The sequence below is a fragment of the Pieris rapae genome, chromosome 12 (assembly GCF_905147795.1).
Source record: "Pieris rapae chromosome 12, ilPieRapa1.1, whole genome shotgun sequence".
Lineage (NCBI taxonomy): Eukaryota > Metazoa > Arthropoda > Insecta > Lepidoptera > Pieridae > Pieris > Pieris rapae.
Window position 1 is genome coordinate 5,731,632 of NC_059520.1, and position 25,823 is coordinate 5,757,454.

General features: G+C 33.3%; 2 protein-coding genes across 2 annotated transcripts; one reads left to right on the forward strand and one right to left on the reverse strand.

Annotated features, from left to right (window-relative positions):
* Positions 1-286: 286 nt before the first annotated feature.
* LOC110991332 (zinc finger protein 501) lies at positions 287-3,325 on the forward strand. Its single transcript, XM_045630264.1, has 3 exons — positions 287-936; positions 1,017-1,644; positions 2,925-3,325. The coding sequence occupies exons 1-3, from the start codon at positions 567-569 to the stop codon at positions 3,172-3,174; spliced, it is 1,248 nt and encodes a 415-aa protein (XP_045486220.1). The 5' UTR covers positions 287-566; the 3' UTR covers positions 3,175-3,325.
* Positions 3,326-3,383: 58 nt separating this feature from the next.
* LOC111004194 (ATP-dependent helicase brm) lies at positions 3,384-23,982 on the reverse strand. Its single transcript, XM_022275087.2, has 27 exons — positions 23,230-23,982; positions 18,669-19,141; positions 18,298-18,595; positions 17,578-17,762; positions 16,927-17,065; positions 16,575-16,764; positions 16,019-16,157; positions 15,188-15,362; positions 14,851-14,958; positions 14,595-14,712; positions 14,177-14,312; positions 13,132-13,213; positions 12,716-12,873; positions 12,021-12,198; positions 11,234-11,476; positions 10,662-10,828; positions 9,927-10,115; positions 9,126-9,284; positions 8,373-8,544; positions 7,992-8,101; positions 7,173-7,293; positions 6,522-6,707; positions 6,020-6,216; positions 5,685-5,813; positions 5,249-5,375; positions 4,544-4,724; positions 3,384-4,159 (listed from the first exon to the last, which is right to left on the reverse strand). Exons 1-27 carry the CDS (start codon positions 23,662-23,664, stop codon positions 4,020-4,022), a joined length of 4,935 nt encoding a protein of 1,644 aa, XP_022130779.2. The 5' UTR covers positions 23,665-23,982; the 3' UTR covers positions 3,384-4,019.
* Positions 23,983-25,823: the final 1,841 nt, after the last annotated feature.

Here is a 25,823-nt window from a genome sequence, read left to right on the forward strand (position 1 = left end):
AAAAAAACCGTAAATAATGAGCCAGGCACGTCGCCGCGCCGACTTGATTCTAAGTACTCATTTACGTCACGTACATCTTGTTCCTAATCTTAAGTCCATATTTTTGCAGCTTCCTATTGCAAATGTACAATAATATTGTACCTAAAGTATTTACTTATCCTATTAACCTTAACCTATTAGGTTTATAAAAGTGACATTAGAAAACACATTTCATTCAGAGACAATATGATGAAATAAGGTGCTACCTGATAAATACATCTACTTTACTTTCTATAATGTAGTATCTTGTATTAGAAATAGTTTTATAACCTGCTGATCCTATCCCTTATCCTATGTAATTTTCGTTCGATGTAAAATTCTTTTTCTTTATTGTTCTGTTCCCTTACCTTAGTCGGTGGCTATACACTCAGCGTAAAGCTATATTAAAAAAAAAAACACATCTACTGTAAAGTGTAAACAAAATTTAATAGCGGTCACGAGATTAATTTTAAACACAAAACTTTTAAAAATATTTGTATTTAGTCATTTAAGAAATATCGTTGAAAGTTTCTTTAGTATTTTATGTGATGAGTGTTATGAATACAAATAAAGTGGCCGACGTCTCTTCTCTCTGTAGAATCTGCTTAAATTATGTAAATAATGCTATGGATTTGTTTAATCCGGGTGGGAAATCTAAAAACATACTCAATACATTATTAGAATGTTTTCAAATAGTTTTATCAAATGAAAAGAATTTGCCACATCTTATTTGTTATGAATGCGTGGATGAGTTGGAAATGGCTTACAAGTTCCGCCAAAAATGTATTACTTTTGATGAGAGGTTTTTAGCTATCTGCGAACAAATATATATTGATAATGATTTAACTAAATGTGTAGAAAAAGATATTAAAGATGATAATTTTAATCATGACCTGGTTAATAAAGAGGAAAATTTGGGTATGTTGCTAAATGAAGCTTATTTCATTATCTTAGACATTTAAACTACTTTTACTATTAATAAAATGTTAAAATTTTAGATTTCCATGAAAATGTTAAAAAAGATTTAACCCAATACCAATGTAGGATGTGTGATAAAATGCTAGAAAATGATATGTTATTCAAACAGCATATGAAAATACACAAAGGAAATGTGGGAAAAATAACAGGATTTGGTACTAGCCGAAGATATCACTGCTCGAGGTGTACCTATAATACACCACACAGTCAAACTTTAGTAAATCATATGCGTAGACATAATGGAGAACGACCATATCGCTGTGAATGTGGGAAGTCATTTACACAATCATCTAGCCTTTCAGCCCATAAAAAGACACATAGTAATTTAACATACTACATGTGTACTGTATGTGGAAAGCAATTCAAACATGCTTTTACTCTGAAAAAACATTCTAAAGTACATGAGAATGCCAAATTTTCATGTAATCTTTGTCAAAAAAAGTTAAAATCACATGAAAGCTTACAAGATCATATGCACCGTCACTATAATGTTAGGAATTACAATTGTGAGGATTGTGGAGATACATTTGTGACATCTTCAGAATTGCTAAACCATAAGAAGAAGCATAGTTTAGAAAAGAAAGTTGAATGTCATTTATGTGGTTATAAGACTCATACAAAGAAAAATCTAATAGTTCACTTGAAGAGGTAAGTAAAAGTTAAATTATTTTTCTTAATGATAAGTGTTATTTAATATTTTATTTTAATAATTTCTCCTGCATGTTAACACATTATATATACTCTCGTCTCGGCAGTTTGAACGTTAAAAATTCACACATTGACATCACAATCTATACAGTGCTGAAGTGATGAAGTAGTAGTAGTAGTAGTAGTAACTCCTATTGTTTGGAGGTCCTTGACTATTCCATCTCAACAACGCAGCCTTGGTCTACCGCCTTTTTCTTCATACCACCGTGTTGTCAGTCATGACCTTGAGATTCTGACGTTCGCCATTCGGTACACAATATGTCTTAATCACTTGAGATTGTCGTACTTTATTAATTGAATCATGTTAGCGTCGTCTTAAATGTTATAAAGATCTGCATTGTAGCGAATACTCCAAACACCGTCGTCGTTAAACGATTCTTTGAAAAGTCTTTCACTCGAAAACAAGGTAAGAAATCTCTTGTCTTGCTCTGGGGCCACGTTTCACATTAATACTGACTAATTGTATTCTTACACATATGGCTGAAGCTTAGCAAGCTTCAAGCTTAGAAGCTCTTATGGCAATTTAGTGTCTGTTCTCCCAAAGTTCACTTTATTGTAGAAAAGTCGAAGGGCCTTTATTTTATGCAGACGCTATGACGCTTACTGACAATGGTGGCCTTTTTTATATTGGTACTCTCTCTTTTCTTGAAGATACTTTGGAGAGTCAGTAAAAACTCTAAAGTTATGGAACGACTAACATTGGGTAGAATTTGATATTACGTTTCGACTTCCGATAATGAAACTCAGGTATATATCCGAACAACTCTGAAAACTCCGTGGTAAATGCGTTATATGCAGAGAAACCCCACATCTCAACGGGATTGCGTTGTCGACAATTCGAACTGCTCTTCGTTGATTACGATCATGTGGAATCTGGTATTGGGGAGCTTTCGTCCTGTGGTGAGAGTACTTCATGTTGGTCCGAATTTGCGCTTTTTGTAGTTGCAAGCGATGGCAGTGGATGGAGCGAACTACTGTATTGTCTTGCTGAGCTCACCAAGCTTCTTGGAGGCTAATTCAGCCTTTCCCATCACGACTTCAAAACTGACGTCGTTCGATATGTCAACGTATTCAGATGCTTTAATGAGAGTGTCTTTGAAGAGGGGAGTAGCGCAAACTTGTTAGTTGGAGTTAAATTGTATTAAGTAGATTAAGCCCCCCAGTCCGAGATGTAGAGAGTCCACGTAGTAGAGTTTAACTTCTTCCTTTTCCATTTACAGGCATGCTGGTGACAAATCTTACAAATGTAGAGTATGCAACGTAGCATTCTTTTCAAGTGGTGATGTTCAGCGACATCAACGAGTCCACACAAGAGAAAAACCTTTTACTTGCCCCATTTGTGTACAACGGTTTACATATAGCACAAGTCTTAACAAACATATGATGACTGTGCATAACATTAAGTATAAATGGGCAGATTTCAAATGGAAAGAATCAAGGACAGTTAAAAGCTCAATTCAAATCAAATAATAATAGAATTATCAATAGGAGGCACAGCCCAGATTAAATATATGTATACCAGAGCAGACAGATTTTTGGCACTTTTATTGATTTTCATCAAATCTTTCATCCATTTCATTGATGCAATTAAAACTGTGTAATATAAATTTTATTGTTTGAAAGGAATATCATTATGAGGTTATGAATACAAATTTACTATTAACAAATAAAACAATATGTATGTTACTTTTTTTATTTGAATGTGATTCCAAAATTGGTTCATTATGTCTAAATACAGTCAATAATCAATTACAAATATAATCGCTTACACCAAAGTTGTCAATGTGTAAAATATTGAATTTCATTGAATTAATATATAGAAAAAATGTCAGAGGAAATAAAACATTAAGTTAATGTTACTTTCATGAGAGGTTGTATTCTTACAGCTAGATATGCAGTGAATTAAATATAAAGATCTTGTGTACAAACTGAGGGATTTATTTAGTAGCGGTACGTCAATATCAATTTATCTTTTATACTAAATATTATAATGTCTATAGTGAAACACTTACAAAATCACAAATTATGAATAGTGCGATATTTACGACAACTTCCTACCACCAATAACAAATTAACTGCTGGCATCTACTTATTGGAATTATAAAAACTTTGCGACTATACATAGACTAAGCAAATAGCCCACAGATAATAAATGGAACTAAGAGACAATATAAGTAAAATCCCAGTCTATGTTGAAAACACAAATTAGTACTAAATAGGTTAATAATTATTCTAAATTACTACATAGGTCTTACACTAACAATTCATAGTCCTGCTATTAAAAATAGGGTCATTAGTAAAATGTATTCTTACAATTAATCCATCTCATAATCGTCATCGTCAGATATATATTTACGTTGTTTGCGTTTTCGCGGAGTGTTCTTGCCTTTTCCTCTACCGATTTTAATCTTCATCTTCACCGAACGGTTTGAGTCCCCATCAGAGTCTTCTTCATCTGTAAAGTTTAATTATTAAGAAACATAATGCGTAACACTACATACGACCAAATTAAGCAAAAAAATCTTGGAAATACTTATTTACTATATAACTTTTTCTCAATTTTTTCGTTCTAAGAATTTCTAATTTCCAAGATTTTTGCAAAAATTTATATAAAATAAATTTATGCATCCTTCATTAAGAATTATGATAATTGGTCTAAAACGCAAAGAGGAGGTATTATTAAAATAGTATCGATTGGGTACTAATTGGGCTTGTGGTATGATATGATTGTACTTCGCCGAATATACTAAAATCCTACTAATAAAATAAAGAAATATTTTATATCTTTATATATAAAATCTGTTCTGTTGCGATTACTATGAATTACGAGAAAATGTACCTTTTTCATTATCATCTGAATCATCCGAATTCTGAGCATTTTCATATCTCCTTCGTATTTCTATAAAGACGTTACGCAGGCGAACAGAATCCGCGTAAATGAGAGATACTTCTTCGTTGTATGTTTGTGCGTTTGCGCACAGAGTGAAGAAATCTCGTTCTAGATCCGATATGTCATTGTACTGAAATAAAATTGTATTCTTTATATATCGTAACATCTCTACTTTGTATTCAATAACAACGTTAAAATGTTATAGAAATATGTCTCTGCTTCTATTAAAACACAGTTAATCTATTTTACATAATTGTATCTATTTAATCTTGAGACAACAGCTAGTACAGTTGTCACATCAAATAAGATATACATTTTCTTCCAAGTTCAATAGAAGCCCGAAAGAAAAAACAAATAATAATTATTTATTTGGTTGACACATAATATTTCTGCAACATATAACAGAAGAAACAAGTTAAAGTAATTAAGCATAATAAAGTTGCATGTTGCAACAATGTTTTTTTCGGTGTCCATTAATTACAAACACAGTCATTGCAAGCTCCAATATATTTTTATAGCATTAATCAAAATCAAAGTATTTTGTTATAATAAATTTGCTTTTTAAAATTTTGTTTTCAAAATAATCTAAATAAAAATTTAAGAGGCGTTTAACGGCTGATTAAAATGATACAAAATAAATAACGCATTATTTACCTTTCCATCCTCTATCCTATTGTTGATTTTTCTTATATCAAGCGGTTTCTTAATAACTTCATAGTAGTGCGGCAGCTCTCTACGCGAGGGTAGTTTCATGAACGGCTCTGATAAAACCCGCCCGGCTCTATAATAAACATTAATTTAAAGAAACCTCTGACAATATTAAATTGTAATCTGTGCGATAAACGGCGTCCTTTACTTAAAAGCTGTTATTTGAACGGCTATTTAAGCTACTTGGCTGGGTAATTATATACTTTATTTCTTATAACGACGTTACATAACAAAAAAGGTAATTTATTTAGCACTGCTGTGATCGCAAAACCTAATTCCGCACAGACTATATACATTTTTCCTTACTTATTTAGCAATAGCTTTACATAATTTCTGTCATAAATACTAAATTAATAACTATAGTAAATAAAATAAAACTTACTCGTCTGTGTGATCAATGACTTTCTTCATAATATTCTTCAATCTTTTTTTGAGTTGATTAATTTCAGTTTTACTCTTTTTCTTTGTTGAACTGGGAGCCTCTTCTTCGTCAGATTCTTCTTGGTTGCGACTAAAATTACATTTTAATATTTTATTTTCAACTATCGATTGGATAAATTGGCTAACCTAATCTTAAAACTTTTGGAATTTTTGAGTTATATGTTGATAATACAAATGCATATATAAAGAAGATTTAACAATTTTTGTTCGTATTTAATGCAAATTTTACCTGCATCTACAATTATAGTATTCAGTTGTATAAATAAATAACCATACCGCCTTTTTCGTCCCTTCCTTTTCTTCTTATCAAGAACTTCATCGTCATCATCTTCTTCTTCGTCCTCTTCGAATTCTTCATCAATTGCTTTCAGCCACTCCTTTTCAGTAAGAGAGTCTGAATAATCCACTTCTTTGCGTTGACGGGAGCCTCGACCAAGAGTTTCGTCTTCATCCAAATAATTCCAACCCTGACCCTAAATATTTGGTTTATTACAATGAGAATCTTCTCTTTTATTCGAGTATTTTGATTAAAACCCTTTCAATATGATGAAATATATTATATCAGTTAAGTACCAAAGTAAATCATTGTATAGTACAATAATAGCGTACTTCTCAAAGCATTTTAAACGCAAACTTGCCAGAAAGGCTATCACCTCCGAGTTATATGTGACGTAGCAAAAAGTAAACTATCATAACCGAAATTGAATAATAACAATGGATTACTGTATAGCTATATATACAAAGTAATAATAAATAAAATTAAAAAATGTTGAAATACCTTATTACAAACGACTTCATCATCATTCTTGACCAGCCAGTCCGGTAGTTCGGACTCTTCTATGAGCCGCGACTGAGTTTCGACTTTCTTCCGTTCTATGTCAATTTGTCTAAACATCTCCAACTCGTCTTCAGAGCGAGCAATCATTTCGTTTATCAAGTCATCGTCTGGTAGTTCATTCTCTTCCTAAGGTTAGAATAGTATTTCTATTAAACCACTACTTTCTAGCATTTAGTAGTTTAAAAATGAAGCTTTTACTCCGTTTCAAGTAAACTTATGAAGAAGGTAATATATACAAATGGTTTACTTCATATTTCTTCATTTATTTTGGATTTGTATTTTCGCTTTAATAACAACTGATAAGTTTGAATTCGGCCATTAATAAACTACAACCATAATATATGTAATGGGAATACATATATTATGGTTATATAAATAATAATATAAATTCGACTGCAAAATTACATTTTTAATTATTTCTGGCCAATGTAGTCTAAAAGTATTTTATTTACGGTGTTTTTTTACTTTATTTCTAAATCATATTTTATATACTTTATTACATGTAAATGCCTTAGGCCACATACATGTAACAAAGGATACATATATAATACTATTACAAGGTATCTATGAATACATTAAAACTAAACAAACCTCCTCATCGTCACCATCCTGATGAAGAATACTCTGCAAGAATTGCTGCCGCTCAGAACCAGTTGACTTTTGGTCGAACATACCGGCTTGAATTACTTTCTCATCCATATTCAGTTTGTATCTGTTTCATTAAAAATATATGTTTAAGCGACTCCTAGGGAAAGGCTGCTTATACTTTTAAAAGGTTATATCAGTATATAGGTGTTTTTGGCGGGAAAAAACTGAGGCACTGTAAATGTTTACTTTATTATAACCGCCTATACCTTGCATTACCTGTACCATAAACACTTTTCTATTCACACTTTCTATGTTTTTATTTATTAATTTGAGTATATTAAGTGTTTGTTTTTTTTAAATATCTTATATATAAATTTTTTGTGTCACGGTGTTAGTAACCGAACTCCTCCGAAACGGCTCGACCGATTCTCATGAAATTTTGTGTGCGTATTGGGTAGGTCTGAGAATCGAACAACATCTATTTTTCATCCCCCTAAATGTTAAGGGTGGTCCACCCCTAAATTTTTTTATTTATTTTTTAGACAACATTTTTCGTTTTTACAATACACCATACAAAAATACATGCAACCCAAAATTTTCACCCCTGTACAATCATCTCTTATGTTTTTTTTGTTAATTATAAACTTTAATTTTTTGGCACAAAAACATGGCAAAACAACGTTTGCCGGGTCAGCTAGTAAATTTATATACTTCTTTTATTTGATTTAGTACTTCTAGCGTATAAGATACATTATGATAGCTTGAAAGCCTTGTACAGGTTGACCAACTGAGTATTAAATATACATACATATTATATCTTACCTAGCAGCTGCCAAGATTCTCTCCTCCACAGAGTTGACAGTCATCAGTCGCAGCACTCTCACCTCGTTACGTTGACCGATACGATGCGCACGATCTTGAGCTTGTAAATCCTGAATTACCATGTTTATGATCGATTTTTTATGATAAATTTTACAACAGATAATGTTCTTATTGATATATAAATTAGTTTGTGATTATGTATTTTCAATATTGTTTAAAAGTAAGAAACAACAAACAAGCAAACTAATATTTTTTTGGTTTCATATGACGACATTTTTCATCAAACACTGGTGACTAATTGTATAAGATGTTTCGGTTTATTTCCTAAAATTCAAAAACAGTAAATACATGATGAATTCTTCTTAAAGTTTTTTAGTTTACCTGATGCGGATTCCAGTCAGAATCGAATATAATGACAGTGTCAGCACTTTGCAAGTTAAGTCCCAAACCACCAGCACGCGTAGAAAGTAAAAACATAAAATATTCAGAATCCACATCGTTGAACTTCTTCAATAATTCTCCTCGATCCTCGGCTTTTGTCATACCGTCAAGTCTAGAAAACGTACCATCCATTACCATACAAATCCAATAAATGTTTATATTTAAATAATCAGGACCTGGATGACCGAGCTAAGCTCGGTATTGTTTTTTAAATGTTTTTTGGAAATTTTATTTAAGTACGAATTACATACTAATAAAATTATGAAATATGAATATGATTATCGAATAAAGATAATTATATTCATATTTAAGTTTTTATTTGACTGACATCTTTAAACGAGCAATTCTATGTTTAAGTTGATAAAACACAAATAAAATGACATTTTCTAGAAATTATTCCTCAGCTAAACCTAAAAGCTTAACCTAAATCGATTTATCGCCCCCGAAACCCTCCGTATACTTAATTTCATGAAAATCGTTGGAGCCGATTCCGAGATTCCAATTATATATATATATATATATACAAGAATAGCTCGTTTAAAGATATAAGATATATTGAAAAAACCTTTCACGTGCAGTAAATTATAATTAAAAACAAAAAAAAGCCATTTTTTTTCAAAAACATAATAAAAAAAGTACAAACTAAGTAAATGTACTAAAACATTCGTAAACCTATGTCGAATTATAACTTACCTTAAATAAAGAAATCCTCTCCATGATAAGTAGTCCTCAATAATGGTCATACATTGTGTCATCTGACAAAAGACTAGAACTCTGTGTCCCGACGCCTTCAACTTCGGCAAGATACGGTCTAACAGCTCAAACTTACCAGAGACACGGTATAGATCCGGTCTAAAAAAATGACATAAAATCATATCATACGTGGACAAAATTAAAGAGAAGTGAAGTAAAGTGACATGTTATACTGAAGTTAAATTCAGTTTAACGGCCACATTTTTCAAATATTTTAAAAAGGTCATAAGCAAACGCGTTTTAATTTGGCAAATTGAATTTTAAGTTTATATACTCAAGTTAATTAAATACAATAGAAAGAAAAAATGCTGCTATTGTTTTATTATTTAAAAAAATGCTAAAATTAATTTTTTTTAGAACCAACAGTTTTTAATAATGATTTGAAAAATTGTATACTTTTCTTGTACTTGAAGAGGATTTAAAATTGCAATACATTTCAATATCCCTTTCCTTTTTGCCTAAACACTGAATTTAGGTCATCAATCGATGATATAATCTCGGTTTGATCACTTAAATTGATTTCTACCAGATATTTGTGACTCCTAAGAAGTTAAATAAGTTTAACGCTATCAGGTTGCTAAAGGGTAAATAAGTGGCGCAAAAAATCTTAGTCCTTATAGACAAGTAGATGTTTTCAGTCTCGCGATGAGCAAATATTAATAGCGGACAAACAACATTTTAAAGCTGCATAGCCGAAGCTAAAACATACCACCTCTGTATTACCTACGACAAATAACTTACCCAGAAACAATCCCACCACCGCCTCCTACGTGGTCACAAAACTTTTCCTCGATATGCGGGAACATGAAGGGATGGTTACACAATTTACGCAATTGTACGATTGTGTTCATTAGTGCCTTAGCCCCACCTTTGCCCTTGTTACCCTTTTCAGAGCCGTCGGTTAAAAGAACACCCTTCGACTGCATGTGCCTTAAAATATAATTCACTTAAGAATAACTTTATTTCTCATAAGAATTGTATACAAAAATTGGCTTACTGAGAAACAAAACAAATAAGATTAATAATTATTAGATATATTTATTATACGTATATAGGTACATATATAAAATTACAAAACAAAACAGCAACAAAAATGAAGGTAGACATAATAAATATAATAAAGGGTAGGTAGGGTAAAAGCTAGTTCCCATCCCATACTCGAATCACGCATTTGAATTGATTACACCAAAGAGTATGTTTTCGGAGACACGAAACGAAAAATTTCAAAGATTCCATTAGCAATTTACAAAAAATGAAATTAATTTTTCATATTATCGAAATTGTTATTAAGCTAAGCAAATAAGTATTGTGTCATATTTGAATCCAGCAGAATATTTGATACTATAATATAAAACAAAACGCAGGTATATAGAAAAATCAAAAAGTAGGCGATTTTTTTTAAATTTACTACTGTATGGTACAAACCGTGGCGAATGGAGCATATAAATTATAATCTACATAATAAATTCGACTTACTTATACAATACACGTTGCAGACCACTCATATCACATTTAACGATATATTCCACCTTATCAGGCAATTGGCTCTCCACTTCCTTCTTGAGACGCCGTAATAAGAACGGACGTAATACTTTATGCAAACGACGGATAATAAGAATGGTTTCTTCTTCGTTCAGTTCAACCTGAAATTTGAATTGGCAAATATTAAGTTTAGTATAATTTAAATTATTTTAAAATCCGAAAAATAATTACATATCACTAAATTTTATAGATATCGATTGTACTCAGGACACTTGTTCGTAAGGCGAAAGAAACAAAAATATGCATTTAAAAGGGATTTTAAAATAACCACATTCATACGGCATCATTTCCATACGCTGTATTCGAATTTAACGGAAATAGCATGGAATTGTACGATTTCTTGCAATGCAATGTATCTAGACAAAACATGTATAACCAACAAAACCCAAACACAGAAACACACAAAATAACAATAATGAAAGAAATTTTTTTTCTCACATGAATATTATCAAAATGAGTGAAAATACTATTGTAAATGAGCTTGTTCATAAATATAAGAATGGTACCTTTTCCCCAGTAGTAGCGAACGGGGCGTTGAACCATTGCTCAAAAGTCGAGCAACTCTTAAAGATCGAGGGCAAAAGGAAGTTCAAGAGCGCCCATAGTTCCGGCAACTTATTTTGCAATGGCGTTCCTGTTAGCAACAACCGATGAGGTGCCACGTAGTGTGTGTTAAGCACTTGGGTCAATTTGCAGTGGTGGTTCTTCATACGATGACCTTCGTCAATGATCATGTACTTCCATTGTACCTGAGGGTATTCAAGTAGAATTTATAATAAACCGTATAACGGCCCGAAAATTGGCCAAGAACACACCAGAAGAGTCCCGGCATCTAACGCCCAAACCTAATAACCTATCTCAATCCATTTTTCGCCAGCTGAGATAGAGGTCTTAATCCAAATATTGATAAAAGTGTGCCAATAACCGGATTGATTATATTGATGTTAGATAGGATATCATGGTCTGATCTAAGATTGTGGGTTAATTATTGGGTTCGGGCGTTAGAGTGTGTGTAAGTTTAAGAAGTCAATAAAAGTAAAAAGAAACAATCTTTGCTTGATGCTTTTAAATGCTGGAGCTAGGACGAGTTATGTTTAATTGTTTATAATTGTTATTTGTTTGATATATTTATAGCTTTTATTGATGATATAATTGTTACGCGGTCGATAACTTTAGTATAAATAATAGAAGTCCAACTTGGGAATTACATTTCAAATGTAATAAATAAGAAATATTTCAATACACTAAACACATATACAAAACAAACTTAAAACACTTTTCAAAAATACATACCTTAGCGAGTACACCCTTGTCCTTAATAACGTATTCGTACGTAGTGAGCAGTACGTTGAACTTGGTCGAACGCATCTGTGTCTGTACGAGACGACGGGATTGCGGCGAACCCTTGTATGACACAACTAGTACAGTCGGCGCCCATTTTTCAAATTCTAGCACCCAGTTGGATAGTGTACTAAAAATTAGAAAAATAGCCTTTAATGTGTTGGCTGCAACATAACGTTATTCAAAGAAATGAATTAAACTGATTAAAAGTTTTATTTCAATAATTCTGTCAAACAAATGTGATGTAAGTACATTAGTAAAATGGTACTGAAAGTTTCTAATAATTTTTGTATTTTATCACATTTTTTTGTTTTTCTTCATAAAATGCCTAGAATCGTAAATAATAATAGTCATCAACGGGCAACTAACATCCTTGCTGTGAACCTACCTATTGGTGCGTCTATGAGCTTGCACTTAACATTCGCTCGAACGGTGAAGGAAAACTTGAGAAAACTGGCTTACAATAGACCAAAAAAGTCTATGACGTAAGTCATGTACAGACTTCTTGCATATTAGATTGACAAATGATCATGAAACAGATACGGAAATCTGAAGCCCCGACTTACAACATGTTGTGCGTCACTGATTTGTTTGTTTTTTATAAATAAGTGATAAGTATGTTTGATATAATGAAGTAATTTCCTTACCTGAGGGGCACAATAATAAGGAATGGCCCGTTGACTTTCTTCTTCTCCATAAGGTATGTGACCAATGCTATAGTTTGAATGGTTTTCCCAAGACCCATCTCATCAGCCAAAATACCATTCAAGTTGTTATTAAATAGTGACACCAACCATTCGAGACCCTGGTAATTAATCTCATTTATAAATCAAACATATTGAAAGAAATTTAAGTGTAAACAGTTAATTACTCGAATAGATAAATAGACATAATACATATAACTGTTATTGACACTTAATACATAATAAACAACACTTAATGCATAAAGTTATTTTTTTTTATATTGTTAGTTTTACTATTATCAATCAACATTTTAAATATATAATTAAAGAAAAATTAAATATATAATTCAACAAAAATACCACATAAATATGAAACTAACCTTAATTTGATACTCCTTAAGATTTCCATTCACCAATATGCTGGCTTGCTCCGTTACAGACTCGTGCACAGTGTGGGCGATGCTATAAAGAAATATAGCTTTAGTACTTCACGCAGTTTGTGTCAAGAGCAATAAAAATATAAAAGTCAATTGAAAATGCCATGTCCTTGCCAGCAATTTTTGTTTTGTTTATTTAATTTTTTAAAACTGTTAGTGATCTATTCTCTGAAGGTGTACGCTCGCAAGAATATTTTATATATTATGTAATGTAATGTGTATATAATAAATTTGAATATTGCTCTATATCCTCTACCCGGCCTCTTGGTGAAGACATCCCGTACTTATTTATAGAATCACTATTTACACCTGTAGGGCTTCGGCATCTATACGGTTTTTAGAACCTTAAGCTTCACCCTCCCATATCACTACATATTATAAAACAAAGTCGCTTTCTCTGTCCCTATGTCCCTTTGTATGCTTAAATCTTTGAAACTTCGCTACGGATTTTGATGCGGTGTTTTTAATAGATAGAGTGATTCAAGAGGAAGGTTTATATGTATAATAACATCCATAGTGGAGAAGTACTGTTATTTTTGAGGTTTCTAATGTGATGTCGTAAATAATTACATTTTTTCCGCTTACATTGCAAACGCAGGCTGAACCCTACGAGTTTTATTAAAATAATGTACTAAGTATTGTACACATTGAAAAGGTCTACAGAAAAGTCCGTGATGGTATATGTCTATCTCTTATGTATAACCCACATTTTTATATACAACATTCACAGATTTTCTGTAGTGTATTTAGTATCAGCATTGCACCCGTGCGAAGCCGGGGCTGGTCGCTAGTATAAATATATAAGTTACAAAGGGCAGCTTACATACACTACATATACTATAAAGATACTCCTGACATTTATACACATACATTTAAATACACAGTCCACTGGCTGGCAAGCTGTACAAGTAGATTTCAAATTAAATATGTACTATGATTTTATAATTCTGAGTCAGAATAATTTCTCATAAGGTATATCTGTATATACCTGTAATATGTCTGTTCTTCTGTCTTGTATTCGTCATCCTCCACCTTGGCCTTCTTGATCATCTCTCGGGCTTTATCCTCATCACTCTTCTCTTTGTCAGTCCTCTCGTCCCTGTGCCCTCTCCGCCTACCATGTTCTGATAAAAAAAGGTAAAATTGTTATATTTTGCATGCATAGCAGTGTTTTTGACTGAAAAAATTAATGAAATCACAATTTTTTTATTAATGTTAATTCCTAATGAATTCCATCAAAAATATTCTCAACAAAGAAAATTTTTGATTCTCTGTTATTTTTTCAGGGCTAATTAAATAGATATGTATTTTATTTATTATTTAGTCAATAACCTAGTTATAAAATAAATAGAATATAATATATAAATAAATATATAGAAATAAAATAAATAAATAAATAGTCTTACCATCATCCTGACTATCATCTCCAGAATCGTCTGAATCAGACATCACTTCCCATCCTGGATGAGATTCCATCCAATCCTTCAGCTGCGATAGTAATGGAGCTTCTTCGCCCCTCAAAGTCTGAAACGAATTGAATTTATATTTTAAAACGTTTATTTTATAGGTGAAAATATTCTTACGAGGTCTTTATTTCAAAACAATAGTGTTTATTAATGGCAATTTTTACATCATTAAGTTAATATTATGTATTTGGTATACCTCTCCCGATTTGGGATCCATGACGGCCACCCGCGAATCAGATGTCTGCGAACTATCATCAAGCGCATCGATCTCACCTCCCTCTAGAACCTTCTTCTTTCGCGATTTCTGAAAAATGTATCACACAATTGTAAATTACACCTTAGACAGCATTTTCAGAGGCCATTCAGAGACAGTTTGGCGTTATAAACTAAAATCTCACACGTAAATCACCAGACAACCATCTTTACAATATTATATATATGATTGCTGTGTTTTTTATAATTCTATAATTAGTACTTTTAAAATACATAATTCGCAACAAACCATATACCCCCCACGATATACATACACTCACCCGTTTCCTTCGTTCTTCTTCTTGTTGTTTCTTTCTTTGCTCTTGCTTATGCTGTTTCACCATCTCGGTGAGGCTAGCAATATACTCATCAGTTTGAGATAGAAGGAACGCCAATCTCTTATCTTTCTTCTGGTCAATAAGTTTTCTGTAACCTTCTTCATCTTCTGCCATAAGACTAAGAGAAGAAAAAACAAAATATATTCAATGTGTCGTAGACTGACTATCAGATATTTTGAATAATTTAAGGTTTTTTAATATAATTTTTTTTCACATTCAATTAAAATTTAAAAAAGTTTGCACGGCGTCGCAACATCGCACAGTTAGTTTGTTTTAAGTAATTTTCTATAATTGCTTGTTTTTAAGGTCGTATTATCTTACAAATACTCTGTTAATATTATAACGATAATCGTTTTCAATTAGTACTATGATATGATATTATGATAATGGATCATATAATATCCAGGGAAATTTCGCTTTAATATATAAAAAATGTAATCTGTGTGTACCTACATTTTTGAGTTTATTCAAGCTACATTTAGTTGAACTTACTTTCGCAATAAGCATTTAATTAATCTAGAGCAACTGTTAAGTCATATTTTATTTTATATCAGCAAACCTAATGGTGCAACTCTTAAGAAAAATCTAGTATTACATTTAGGTTTGAGAATCAAATGTTTATCCAGCATCAGTACACATTATTGAAATATCTTGTCCGTTTCGGATAAGGATTGCAAATATAAAAGCCTGTAGCAATTGAGTAAAAAATATAAAAATCAATTTAATGCTTTTAAATTTCATTTACATACAAATGTACATTTACTTAAAACTTACCGTCGCATACGTTCTTTCTCAATCCGTTCTTGCTCCTTCTTTTGTTCTCGCTCAGCGTTCGCGTGATAGTTCATTATACCCTTGTTGATACGCGATAGTTTCGCGACGTTGTTTCTGTGATACTCCTTGAAGTCCTTTGCTGTGTGAATTATTTTACAGATTTATATATAGTATTGTCTTTTATTAACATAACCTTTACACATTTAAAGAAAACACTTTTTTAACGGATTAAAGTTATGTATTGTAAACTTATAATTATTTAAACATACATAATTTAAATTTAACCGACGTTTCGCGTGCTTTACAGCTTTACATAACTTTAATCCGTTAAAAAAGTGTTTTTCTTCAAATTTATATACTTTATAATATATTTAAAGAACCAAAACATTACTATGTTATATATGGTATATAAAAAGGTAGAATTAATCCGTGATTGTTACCATAGTGACAATTTTTTCAAGTTAAGAATTAGCTAAACATATTATACCCAAGTTCAAAATTACAAAAAAAAATGGTATTTAAATAGATTAAAGAAAATCTTCTATATTATATTTACCATGTTGTAGCACAGTTTGCAAGAACTCCTGATGCTTTTGCCGACGTTTCCTTTCCGCTTCGAGTTTCTGCTGTTTCTCCAATTTTTCCGTAGCACGAGCTTCGCGAAGACCTTGGCGTTTCGTTCGTTTGTACGCTTTTATATTAACTGCAGTCTCTAGAGTAGTATCGCGACGAACTTGGCCTAATATCTATAAAATATAATGTATTGAATGTTTCACTTATAAGATATGATGTCCTACAAATCAGAAAAGGTTAATTATTCCCCTATTGGAAAACATGTTTTTTTATTTGTTTCTTGAAGTATCTAGAAGTGTGAACGAGTACGAAAGAATTTTATAAATAATCCTCACCTCAGATCGTAATTGTTTTTGGAAATTAAGAAGTCGTAGTGCTCTGAGTTCAATCTGCGCTTGCAGTCTCAAGTCATCAGGAATGTTTGCCGGCAGGTTTGATAACATTTCCATACGGTGAGATATACGCGATGCGATTCTAAGTAAAAAAATAATGTAAAATTTACTAAATCGTATTACCAAGAAGACATGCATATTTGTTAAAATATTACGACTAATTAAATTTAAAACAATAAAACTGTTCGTTTTCGCGTGTACATAATTATAAGGATACTAATGAGTTAACTCAAAGATTATTCTAAAATTTCATAAATAAAGCCCTGAGAACCTGGAAGAATAGTTTACCTATCCCAGTTGACTGAACCCCTTATTTAAAAAAACCGATGTTAATGTGTTTATTAAAGGGTTGTGACTTCGGAAAATACTTTAATTCTGCAATATTAATTGATTTAAGTATGATAAGGGTACAACAGGCTTCATCCATAACTTTAACAATTAAAATAGTACAGTCATAAGTTTGTGACAAGCAATATAATAAAAATCCTACATAGAAATTAGGTTTCCAAGGGAAACGATATATGACTGATAGCCTTAGCAAGTATTGAGTTAAACATTGGAAAAAAGTAACAGGCTTAGGAAAACTGTGCATACCTATTCTCTCTCTCATTCAGGACCATGAGTGGGTCTATACCCGCCGGTTTAGGAATGCTTGTAATCCGGTTTTGTTTCGCCCCAGGGGTGGGTGCCCCCGCTTGCGCTGGCTGAGAACCTGGAGCTCCGGGGGCATTCGGACGAACGGGGGCTGTACCCCTCACTGGTGGGGCACCACCGACAGGCTGAAACGTAAAATTTAAGACTTCAAAAAGTTCTCATATTATGCTGATTAGAAAAAAAGCGGTTGTCTGTAAAGTCGGTTTACTGACGATAGTTGAACGTGACAACGTCATAAGAAAATACTGATGGAATGGTTGAATTTTTCAAATGAAACTTTTAATTTTATTTGTTTGATAGATATTTTGTATGGACATATATATCACAATTGAATTGATCAAGTTACATTCATAAATACAATTATGTCAATTTTTTAACGAACGAACGCTCCCGAACGCAGCCGATTGTCGTTCGTTCCGCGCTCTCACTTGCACTTCAAGCCTTAAATTTAACAAAGGTAACGCCGCATGCGTCATAAGCGAGGTAACGCCGCATGCGACATGTTTTTTCGTGCGTGCGTGCGTTCGGCTCCATCGAATTATAAGACGTTGTCACGTCAAAAACACAGCAAAAAGTAAAACCTTCAATCTAGGAACAATGATTATTATGGTTTGGCACAAAAACCTGAATACTGTTAATATAGGGTGTAAATATACTTACGGGATTAACAAGTGGCGGCGTCGGTTGCGTGGGCGGGGCCATTTGACCTGTCATTGGAAGAGGCGTTGGCGGAGCACCACCGCCACCGCGTGCTGGATCCGCAGTTCCCGCATACCCAGCGCCTGCAGTCCCCGCTGGACCAGAGCCCGAGTTCCCACCGTAAGGTGACGGTGGCTGGGCGGGAGGAGTAGGACATTCCGGGGGCGAATCTCCACTACGCTTCCCAGTGGCCATTAACGCTATCTGTTGTGTTATTGGCTGATTGCGGGCTAGATTACGGTAGGCTGCAATCTGGGCTCTGTAAATATTGTAAGGTATAGACAAAACTTTATCGCCATAAAAAAGATAAAGTATTTCAAATGAGTACTCACTTCAACTGATTCAATTGAGCATTTGAAAAGTGTGGACTGTTTCTTGCTCGAATCGCTAACAACTGCGAATATCTGGGATCATCCTGCATGCCTTTCTCTTCCATGGAATCAATTGTCCGCTGAAGCGCGTTCAAATTATCTGGCCCAGATGCTAGAGATCCTTGCATTGGCGATGAAGAAGGTGCACCGTTTGCTGCTGAGGTCGGCGGAATTGAACCATGTGGAGGAGTTTGAGATGGAGGTGGCTGCTGTTGGCCCGGAGGCGCTGCGGCAGCAGATGCGGGTGGTGTTGAAGCTCCTGGAGATGATGCTGGATGATATCCTCCCATCATGTTATGATGTGGAGGCATTGGTGGCATGCCTTGAGGATGATTGTGTGGTGGTGGGCCTCCTCGAGGCATAGACATGCCTGGCGGCGGGGGTCCCTGTGGTTGACCTGGCGGAGGCGGACCTCCGGGCATACCCAATGCAGCCTGAAACATATAACAACATGGATATTCTAATTTTCTGTGCTTGCATTACGAACGTGTTATATGAACATATAATTCATACATATAGTTGTAAGAGGTCAGTTTAAATAAAGTAGATTCCTTCACCAAAATTAAGAATATGTTGGCTTCGGTCATAACGCGTCTTTTCCTGTTCATCCGACCCTTAAAAAATGCGATCGCTCCGTCCAACTCTCACCCAATAGCCTTATTCTCCAAAATAAAGAAATCCATTATTAATGGCTTGCTCCTGACTAGTGCCTTTCGACGTGGTTGCCCAACTGGTGACCTTCTCGTTTACCTTACACATCTAGATGGGCAGAGGCAATTGAGTCCACGGGGGAGGCGCTGGCAGTAAGATTGGACATAGATAAAGCCTTCTGCAATTGGGTTTCCAGATCTCTCCGTGATCGGAACATAAAGGTCGTAATTGACGAATCATGTTTCAACTTTAAACTCGTGCTCGATGGGCTCCCACATGGCTGGTTCCTATCTTTGATCCTTTTTCTTCTGCATATCAATGATATGTTTCAACTAAACAACATTAATTGCTATGCAGACGACACAAGTGGAGATAATATTAAAACTGGCCGGGCAGATATTTATCCCGAGTACTGGAACACATTGTGTCTGAACCTACTGGGGTCTAGTCTAAAAGACTAAATCTAGTCCAATCCCGTCCAATTTAACCCCAAGAAGACACTAGCTTGCGTGTTTACCACCCTTTGCCCCTCTCCCTTTTGTCGAAGACACTTCCCTTTAAGCCTCAGCTAGCATTGGCATGCTGGGCGTTGTCATATCGAATGATGTTCGCGTTCATTAGGAAGGGAAACCTAAATTAGCGTCTATGAAGCTTGATGATCTAAGCTAGGCGAGACGATTTTTAACTCCGGGCCACCGTTGCAACTTAATCAACTACAAATTCAGTACCACATGGAGTAATTCTCAGATCTGGGTAGGAGCTCCCCAGGACCAACCCCTTCTATTTGACCGTATTCAACGTAGAGTAAAGAGAATCGCCGACGACCGTTCAGTTTCCGAGCGGCTTGATGCCTTGGCATTGCGTATGGATGTGGATCTCTTTAGATTTTCTACCGCATCTGCCAGCTGAGTTTCAACACCATACTTCGAAGCAAAATACGAAATTCGGTGACACCTTGACGTCTGCCGTTCCATAAATGAGCGTTTTTGTGCACTCTGTAACTATATGGAACGAGCTGCTCACTGAAGTATTACAACTAAATTTGGTCCTTCAAGAAAGGAGTGTACCATTTCTTAAAAATCCGGCAACACCCTCTAGTGATGTCTATGTCAATGTGAATGTCTATGGTCGGCGGTATCTCTTAACATGAAGCGAGATTCCCCTGATTTGCCCTTGTTAATAAAAAAAAAATTATTTACTTATGATCAAGATATACTTGACAACCCAAGAATATCATGACCATCTTGTGTATAACAATTATACATTATGATACAAATAAATTTTATTTGGGTCTTTTTTGTACTACATACATTTCTAACAGTTAATTGTTCGAAATATAGATTCTATAAGATTACAGCTTTTAACCAACGAGAAAGAAGGGCATTGTATGCTATTTACACCAAAGAAAAGACAATAAACTTTTTGAATGGGATATCAAATGAAGCAGCAATACCAATTGATGTGGCAGTGCAAGAGCAATATACTCATACATTTGAAACAAAACTTCATACTTATAACATTCAATATGTTTATTTTACAGGAAATCTTATGTATGTTTATTATACTTCTTATATACCCTAAATCATTAACAAATAAAATGCTGAACCCCTTTAATGCTATAAAAATATGAGTGAAATATATATACAATTTCTACTACCTTAATACAGACTTCTTCCGAAGGAAGATTAATAGTTACATAAATATTGTGTGACAGATATTTAAATGTAAAAAAACCTTATCTTTTCAGGGATGATACAAAAAGCTTAAATTTCACTCAAGAGATTGATATCTCTAACTCATTCCTTGAGTGGGATAGCATTACACAATGGGTTGATGATCAAGTAAAGAGAAATAAAAATTTACAGAAAATTGTGGTTTCAAAGACATATGAACGGAGAGATATATTTTTTCTTAAAATATCAAATGGTAATAAAAAGCCAATTGTGTTTATTGTAGGCAGTGAGGATGGGAAAGACTGGGTATCATCATCAGTGATTCTAAACTTTCTCATAAAATTACTTGAAGATAATGATATGGATAGCAGCTTATTGAAATACTTTGATTTCTATTTAGCCCCAATTCTTAATCCAGATGGCTTTGTGTATAGCAAAATATATGTATGTACTTAGACTTCCTTATATATATAAAGCATAATTGTCAATGAAAACAAAATTATGGTCTTTGCATACTATGATGGAGCTATATAATATACTAACTAAAGCTTCAAAAAACAATCACACTTAAAAATATGTGTTCCAGGATAGATTTTGGTCAAAAAACAGACGAGAATTCTTTCCTCCAATTTCTTGTTTAAACGGTTCACTTTCTGTTGGAGTAAATATTGACAGGAATTGGTTTAATCAAAAAGTTTCAAGATGTAACTATGTAACTTACTTATTAGTGAATATTATTCAATAAATATTATTTTTATGACATTTATGCCTACATAAGTTGATTGTCTTGTAAGTGAGGTTCCTAGAACCGTAATCTTTATTATTTATTGCAGTGATGGAAGAAGAATGTAAAAATATTTACATAGGGTATGAACCATTGTCTGAAGAGGAGACACATTCCCTATCTTATGTTTTAAATAGACTGGCTATAAAAATGATTGCTTTTATTAATTTAAAAGGCTTCAGTAAATTTATAACAATTCCTTATGCACACAGGGAACCAACCAGTAATCATGATATTGTTGTAAGTAGAAACAATTGTTAAGATGAAAGATGACAGACGCAACAGTGTCAATGGCACCATTTTTAAATGCTGATTTTCTTTTTTAGCTGGATATACTAACATCAGCATCAACAACAGTTAACAAAATCTACAATGTAACATATTATGTTGACACAAGTAATCGGTTAATTTGTAAGAAAAACTGTCAATATTTAAATCACATTATTGATTGCTATGAGACATTTTAATATATTTAATATTACAGATAATTTCACTGGTAACATGGCAGATTGGGTAAAGAAAAAGCTAAATATTCCTATAGTGTTTACACAATACCTGAAATATGAAAACTATGTTCTTCCTAAACCTAACCATATTTTACAACTCACACAGCATTTCTATACAACTTTGAATGAAACTCTGATAATAGCAAAAGACATTTATGGACCACTGTTTAACAAACAGTGTACAATATCTGTTTATACAAATACTAAAATTACTATATTCCTAATTCTTACTGTTTTTTACTTTATTATTATTTGCTGTTAAATTGGATTTTATTGGATTTTATATGTATTGCTCTGCTTTAGCTTGAAAAGTCAAAGAATGTATTTTCACATTTATTTATTATAAAAACAACACAAGAGTGATAGATTATGGATTTTGCTTTCTACATACATTTAATAATTACTAAATGAATTGTTAAAAAAAGATAAAAATTCAAATGGATTGTTCTAAAACATCCATTATGAGATGTAATGTAGAGGTTTTGTGGATAGGAACATACGCTTCTATGAATAGGCTTTGGGAACTGGAAATGTTGGAAAGTGTAGTTGTCTTGTGATTCTTATGATCTTAATAATTTGGACTATGTTGATTACTGATAGTGATAATATAAATTTATTTTGGGTTTATCTATACAAATAAAGACAAAAAATACAACAAATGCACTGTCTGTATAATATTTGTCTTGATATTAGTTATTTTTATATTTACAAAGGACACCAATCAATACCAAAGATATGATGATGATATCTTAAAAACCAACAATTGTTTATAGCTAAAAGCAACACAAAGTTGATTACCAACTTGGATCCTAAGATAATTTTTTTAGGTAAATCTAGAAAAGATTAGACAATTATCTAGTCTTATTAATGCTCTTTAAGTTTTTGTGTAACACAAAAAAACATATTACCTGATTTGGTGGCATATGACCAATTTGATGTTGCATATATCCATGTGGTGGAGCTTGGCCAGGCATATTTGGATGTCCGTTAGGGCCAGCCCCGGTAGCACTAATAGGGTGACCGGGTGGTCCTGACATGTGAGGGCCAACCATGTGAGAAGGCATTTGATGACTGCTTGGAGGTATATTCGGATGTTGTGGAACCCCCGGCGGACCATTCCCATTTGGCGCGATGTTATGGGGCGGACCAGATACTGGCATGTGATTTGAAATAGGTGGTTGGCTTGATCCAGACGGATGAGACGGAGGTGGACCATTCACATGTTGCTGACTGTATGGACTATGAGGTGAATGCGGCGGAGCCGGGCTTTGCGTCGGCGGCCCCATAGGACTAGGGGCCTGGGGTGGAGGCATTGGGCTGTTCTGAGGCGAAGGACTAGCCATGTTTGACACTTTTTTTAACGTGGCATATCAAATATATATATATTTGAGAATTTTAAGTAAACAAAATATCTTTGCAACGAAATACTGTCGAGAAAGCGTTCCAAACCAATCACTTGTCACTTGCAACACTTCAATGAAATATTAATTTATAATGTTATTATACACAAATACAGATCTTATTAGTGCAATATAATAGTTATCACAGTCAACCATCGCATTATATTGTCTCTCAAGAGTTAGATTCTCCTAAAATTATGTATAATGTACATGAAATCACAAAATTACACAAAATATGTGAATTGTAAAATCCACAGACTAGCTTAATCTTCAATCACAGAATACATATTAAACGAGGAAAATTTAAGCGGTCACTAGAGATCGTGGACTATGATTTTAAATTTCATAAAATTAAGAATCCATACAACTATACATAAATAAATTGTGTCATTGTTTGAAATTATTGCAATAAATAAACTATAATTTTGGTGCCTTACATATTTTATGCCTGATGGGCATATTGGTAAATTTATCGCTGTCTTAATCACATAATTCTTTGTAAGATTTTGGAAAATATGATTCGATGTATACTAGAAGTTTTTATTCGATTCCTGATTTGACAATTTCAACGTTGCAATGTTATGACGAGTAAGAAATAGTGACGTTGCGAAATTATTGACGGGAACTAAATATTTCCGGATCGATTCCTCTGGTTTATAGTAGTTTATCTAAACAACAACTACTTTAATAGAAACTAAGTATATCAGGAAACTAAATATTTCTGAACGGATAATTTAGTTATGACGATTAATTTTATTAAGGATTTGAGAGTTTTCTAAAATAATTGTGTATTATTAGTAATCATGAAGAATGTGACATGAAACGTAAGAAATAAAACAAATAGATAATTTTATCAATCGTCGCCGTCATCGCTACGCTATTACTGTCACTTTCTGTAACATTTATTATTAATGTGTCTGTGAATTGTGATATTGTTAATTAACATATCTAGCCTACTCATTTTTTCCTCTTCTTTGACAACATGGGATACGCATTTAGACCATTCGGTAGCCGTAATTTTTTGAATGCCTTCCTCAAATAAATTCGCACTTCTGTCAATTTGAAGGTTTCATTAAGCTACATGTCCCTTTACCTGCGCCCATATCAATTCGATAGGGTTCAGCGCGCAATGGTAAGGGGGCAGTCTTAAAACCGTGATCCGATGTTGTGCTGCCATTTCGTCTACAGCGTACTTATTAAAAGACTCTGTGTACATCACTACACTTTTATATGTGGTATCATTATATTAAAAAAGGTGTACTACGACTTTTAATTCAATTCCACATTTGATTTAGCTACTATCATTTTGTAACTGTTCTATTCTGTTCTATTCTGTTCTATTCTGTTCTATTATGTTCTATTCTGTTCTATTCTGTTCTGTTCTATTCTATTCTCTTCTATTCTGTTTTTTCTTTTCTTTTCTGTTCTATTCTATTCTAGATTTATTTAATATTTCTTTTGAATTTGACTTTGATCAGCGATCCATTTTTGATCGTTCGGTGTGGATGCGGCTATTGAAATTTACGCACTTCACGAACTCTGTGCTCAGCTAACTTCTATCGACTATGGTTTGGAACGTTAGAAAATGGTGGTTTAAATAAAAAAAATAGGCTGACCCGGCAAACGTTGTTTTGCCATGTATATAATTTGAAGGAAACATTTTTTTAGGTCAATAAAATAATTATGTACTATTAGTGTTCAGGGATGTACTTATAATCAAAAGCGTTATAAACACAATAAAAGAATGCTTTATGTAGGGTAATAATTTAATGAACAGAATATATTTTGAATTACAATTCTTTCTAGTTATAATCTAAATATCAAAAATAATTATTCATATTGTATTCTATCAATTATGGCAGTTGAAAAAAAAAATAACCTCTTATGCGGCGTCCTAATTGGGAGCGATCGTACGATGGCGCGATGCGTTTTTCATCTCACGATCAAAGTGGTCGTGCGATGACCTAACAGGTGTCCTAATAGGTCGCGCGATGTCCATCGTGTGATGCCGTCGTTCGATGGCAATATTGCTTTAAAAATTGCAAATGACATTGAAAAAAGGAAACGTAGACAACATAAAATACTTTATAGATCCATCTGCG

Coding starts and splice junctions, on each gene's coding strand:
- LOC110991332 (XM_045630264.1), top strand. CDS start 567: ATGAGTGTTATGAATACAAATAAAGTGGCCGACGTCTCTTCTCTCTGT. Junction 937..1,016: donor TAATAAAGAGGAAAATTTGG/GTATGTTGCTAA, acceptor TTAAAATTTTAG/ATTTCCATGAAAATGTTAAA. Junction 1,645..2,924: donor CTAATAGTTCACTTGAAGAG/GTAAGTAAAAGT, acceptor TTCCATTTACAG/GCATGCTGGTGACAAATCTT.
- LOC111004194 (XM_022275087.2), bottom strand. CDS start 23,664: ATGGCTAGTCCTTCGCCTCAGAACAGCCCAATGCCTCCACCCCAGGCC. Junction 11,477..12,020: donor ACAAGGGTGTACTCGCTAAG/GTATGTATTTTT, acceptor GAATACCCTCAG/GTACAATGGAAGTACATGAT. Junction 5,814..6,019: donor AGGAAGGGACGAAAAAGGCG/GTATGGTTATTT, acceptor ATGTAATTTTAG/TCGCAACCAAGAAGAATCTG.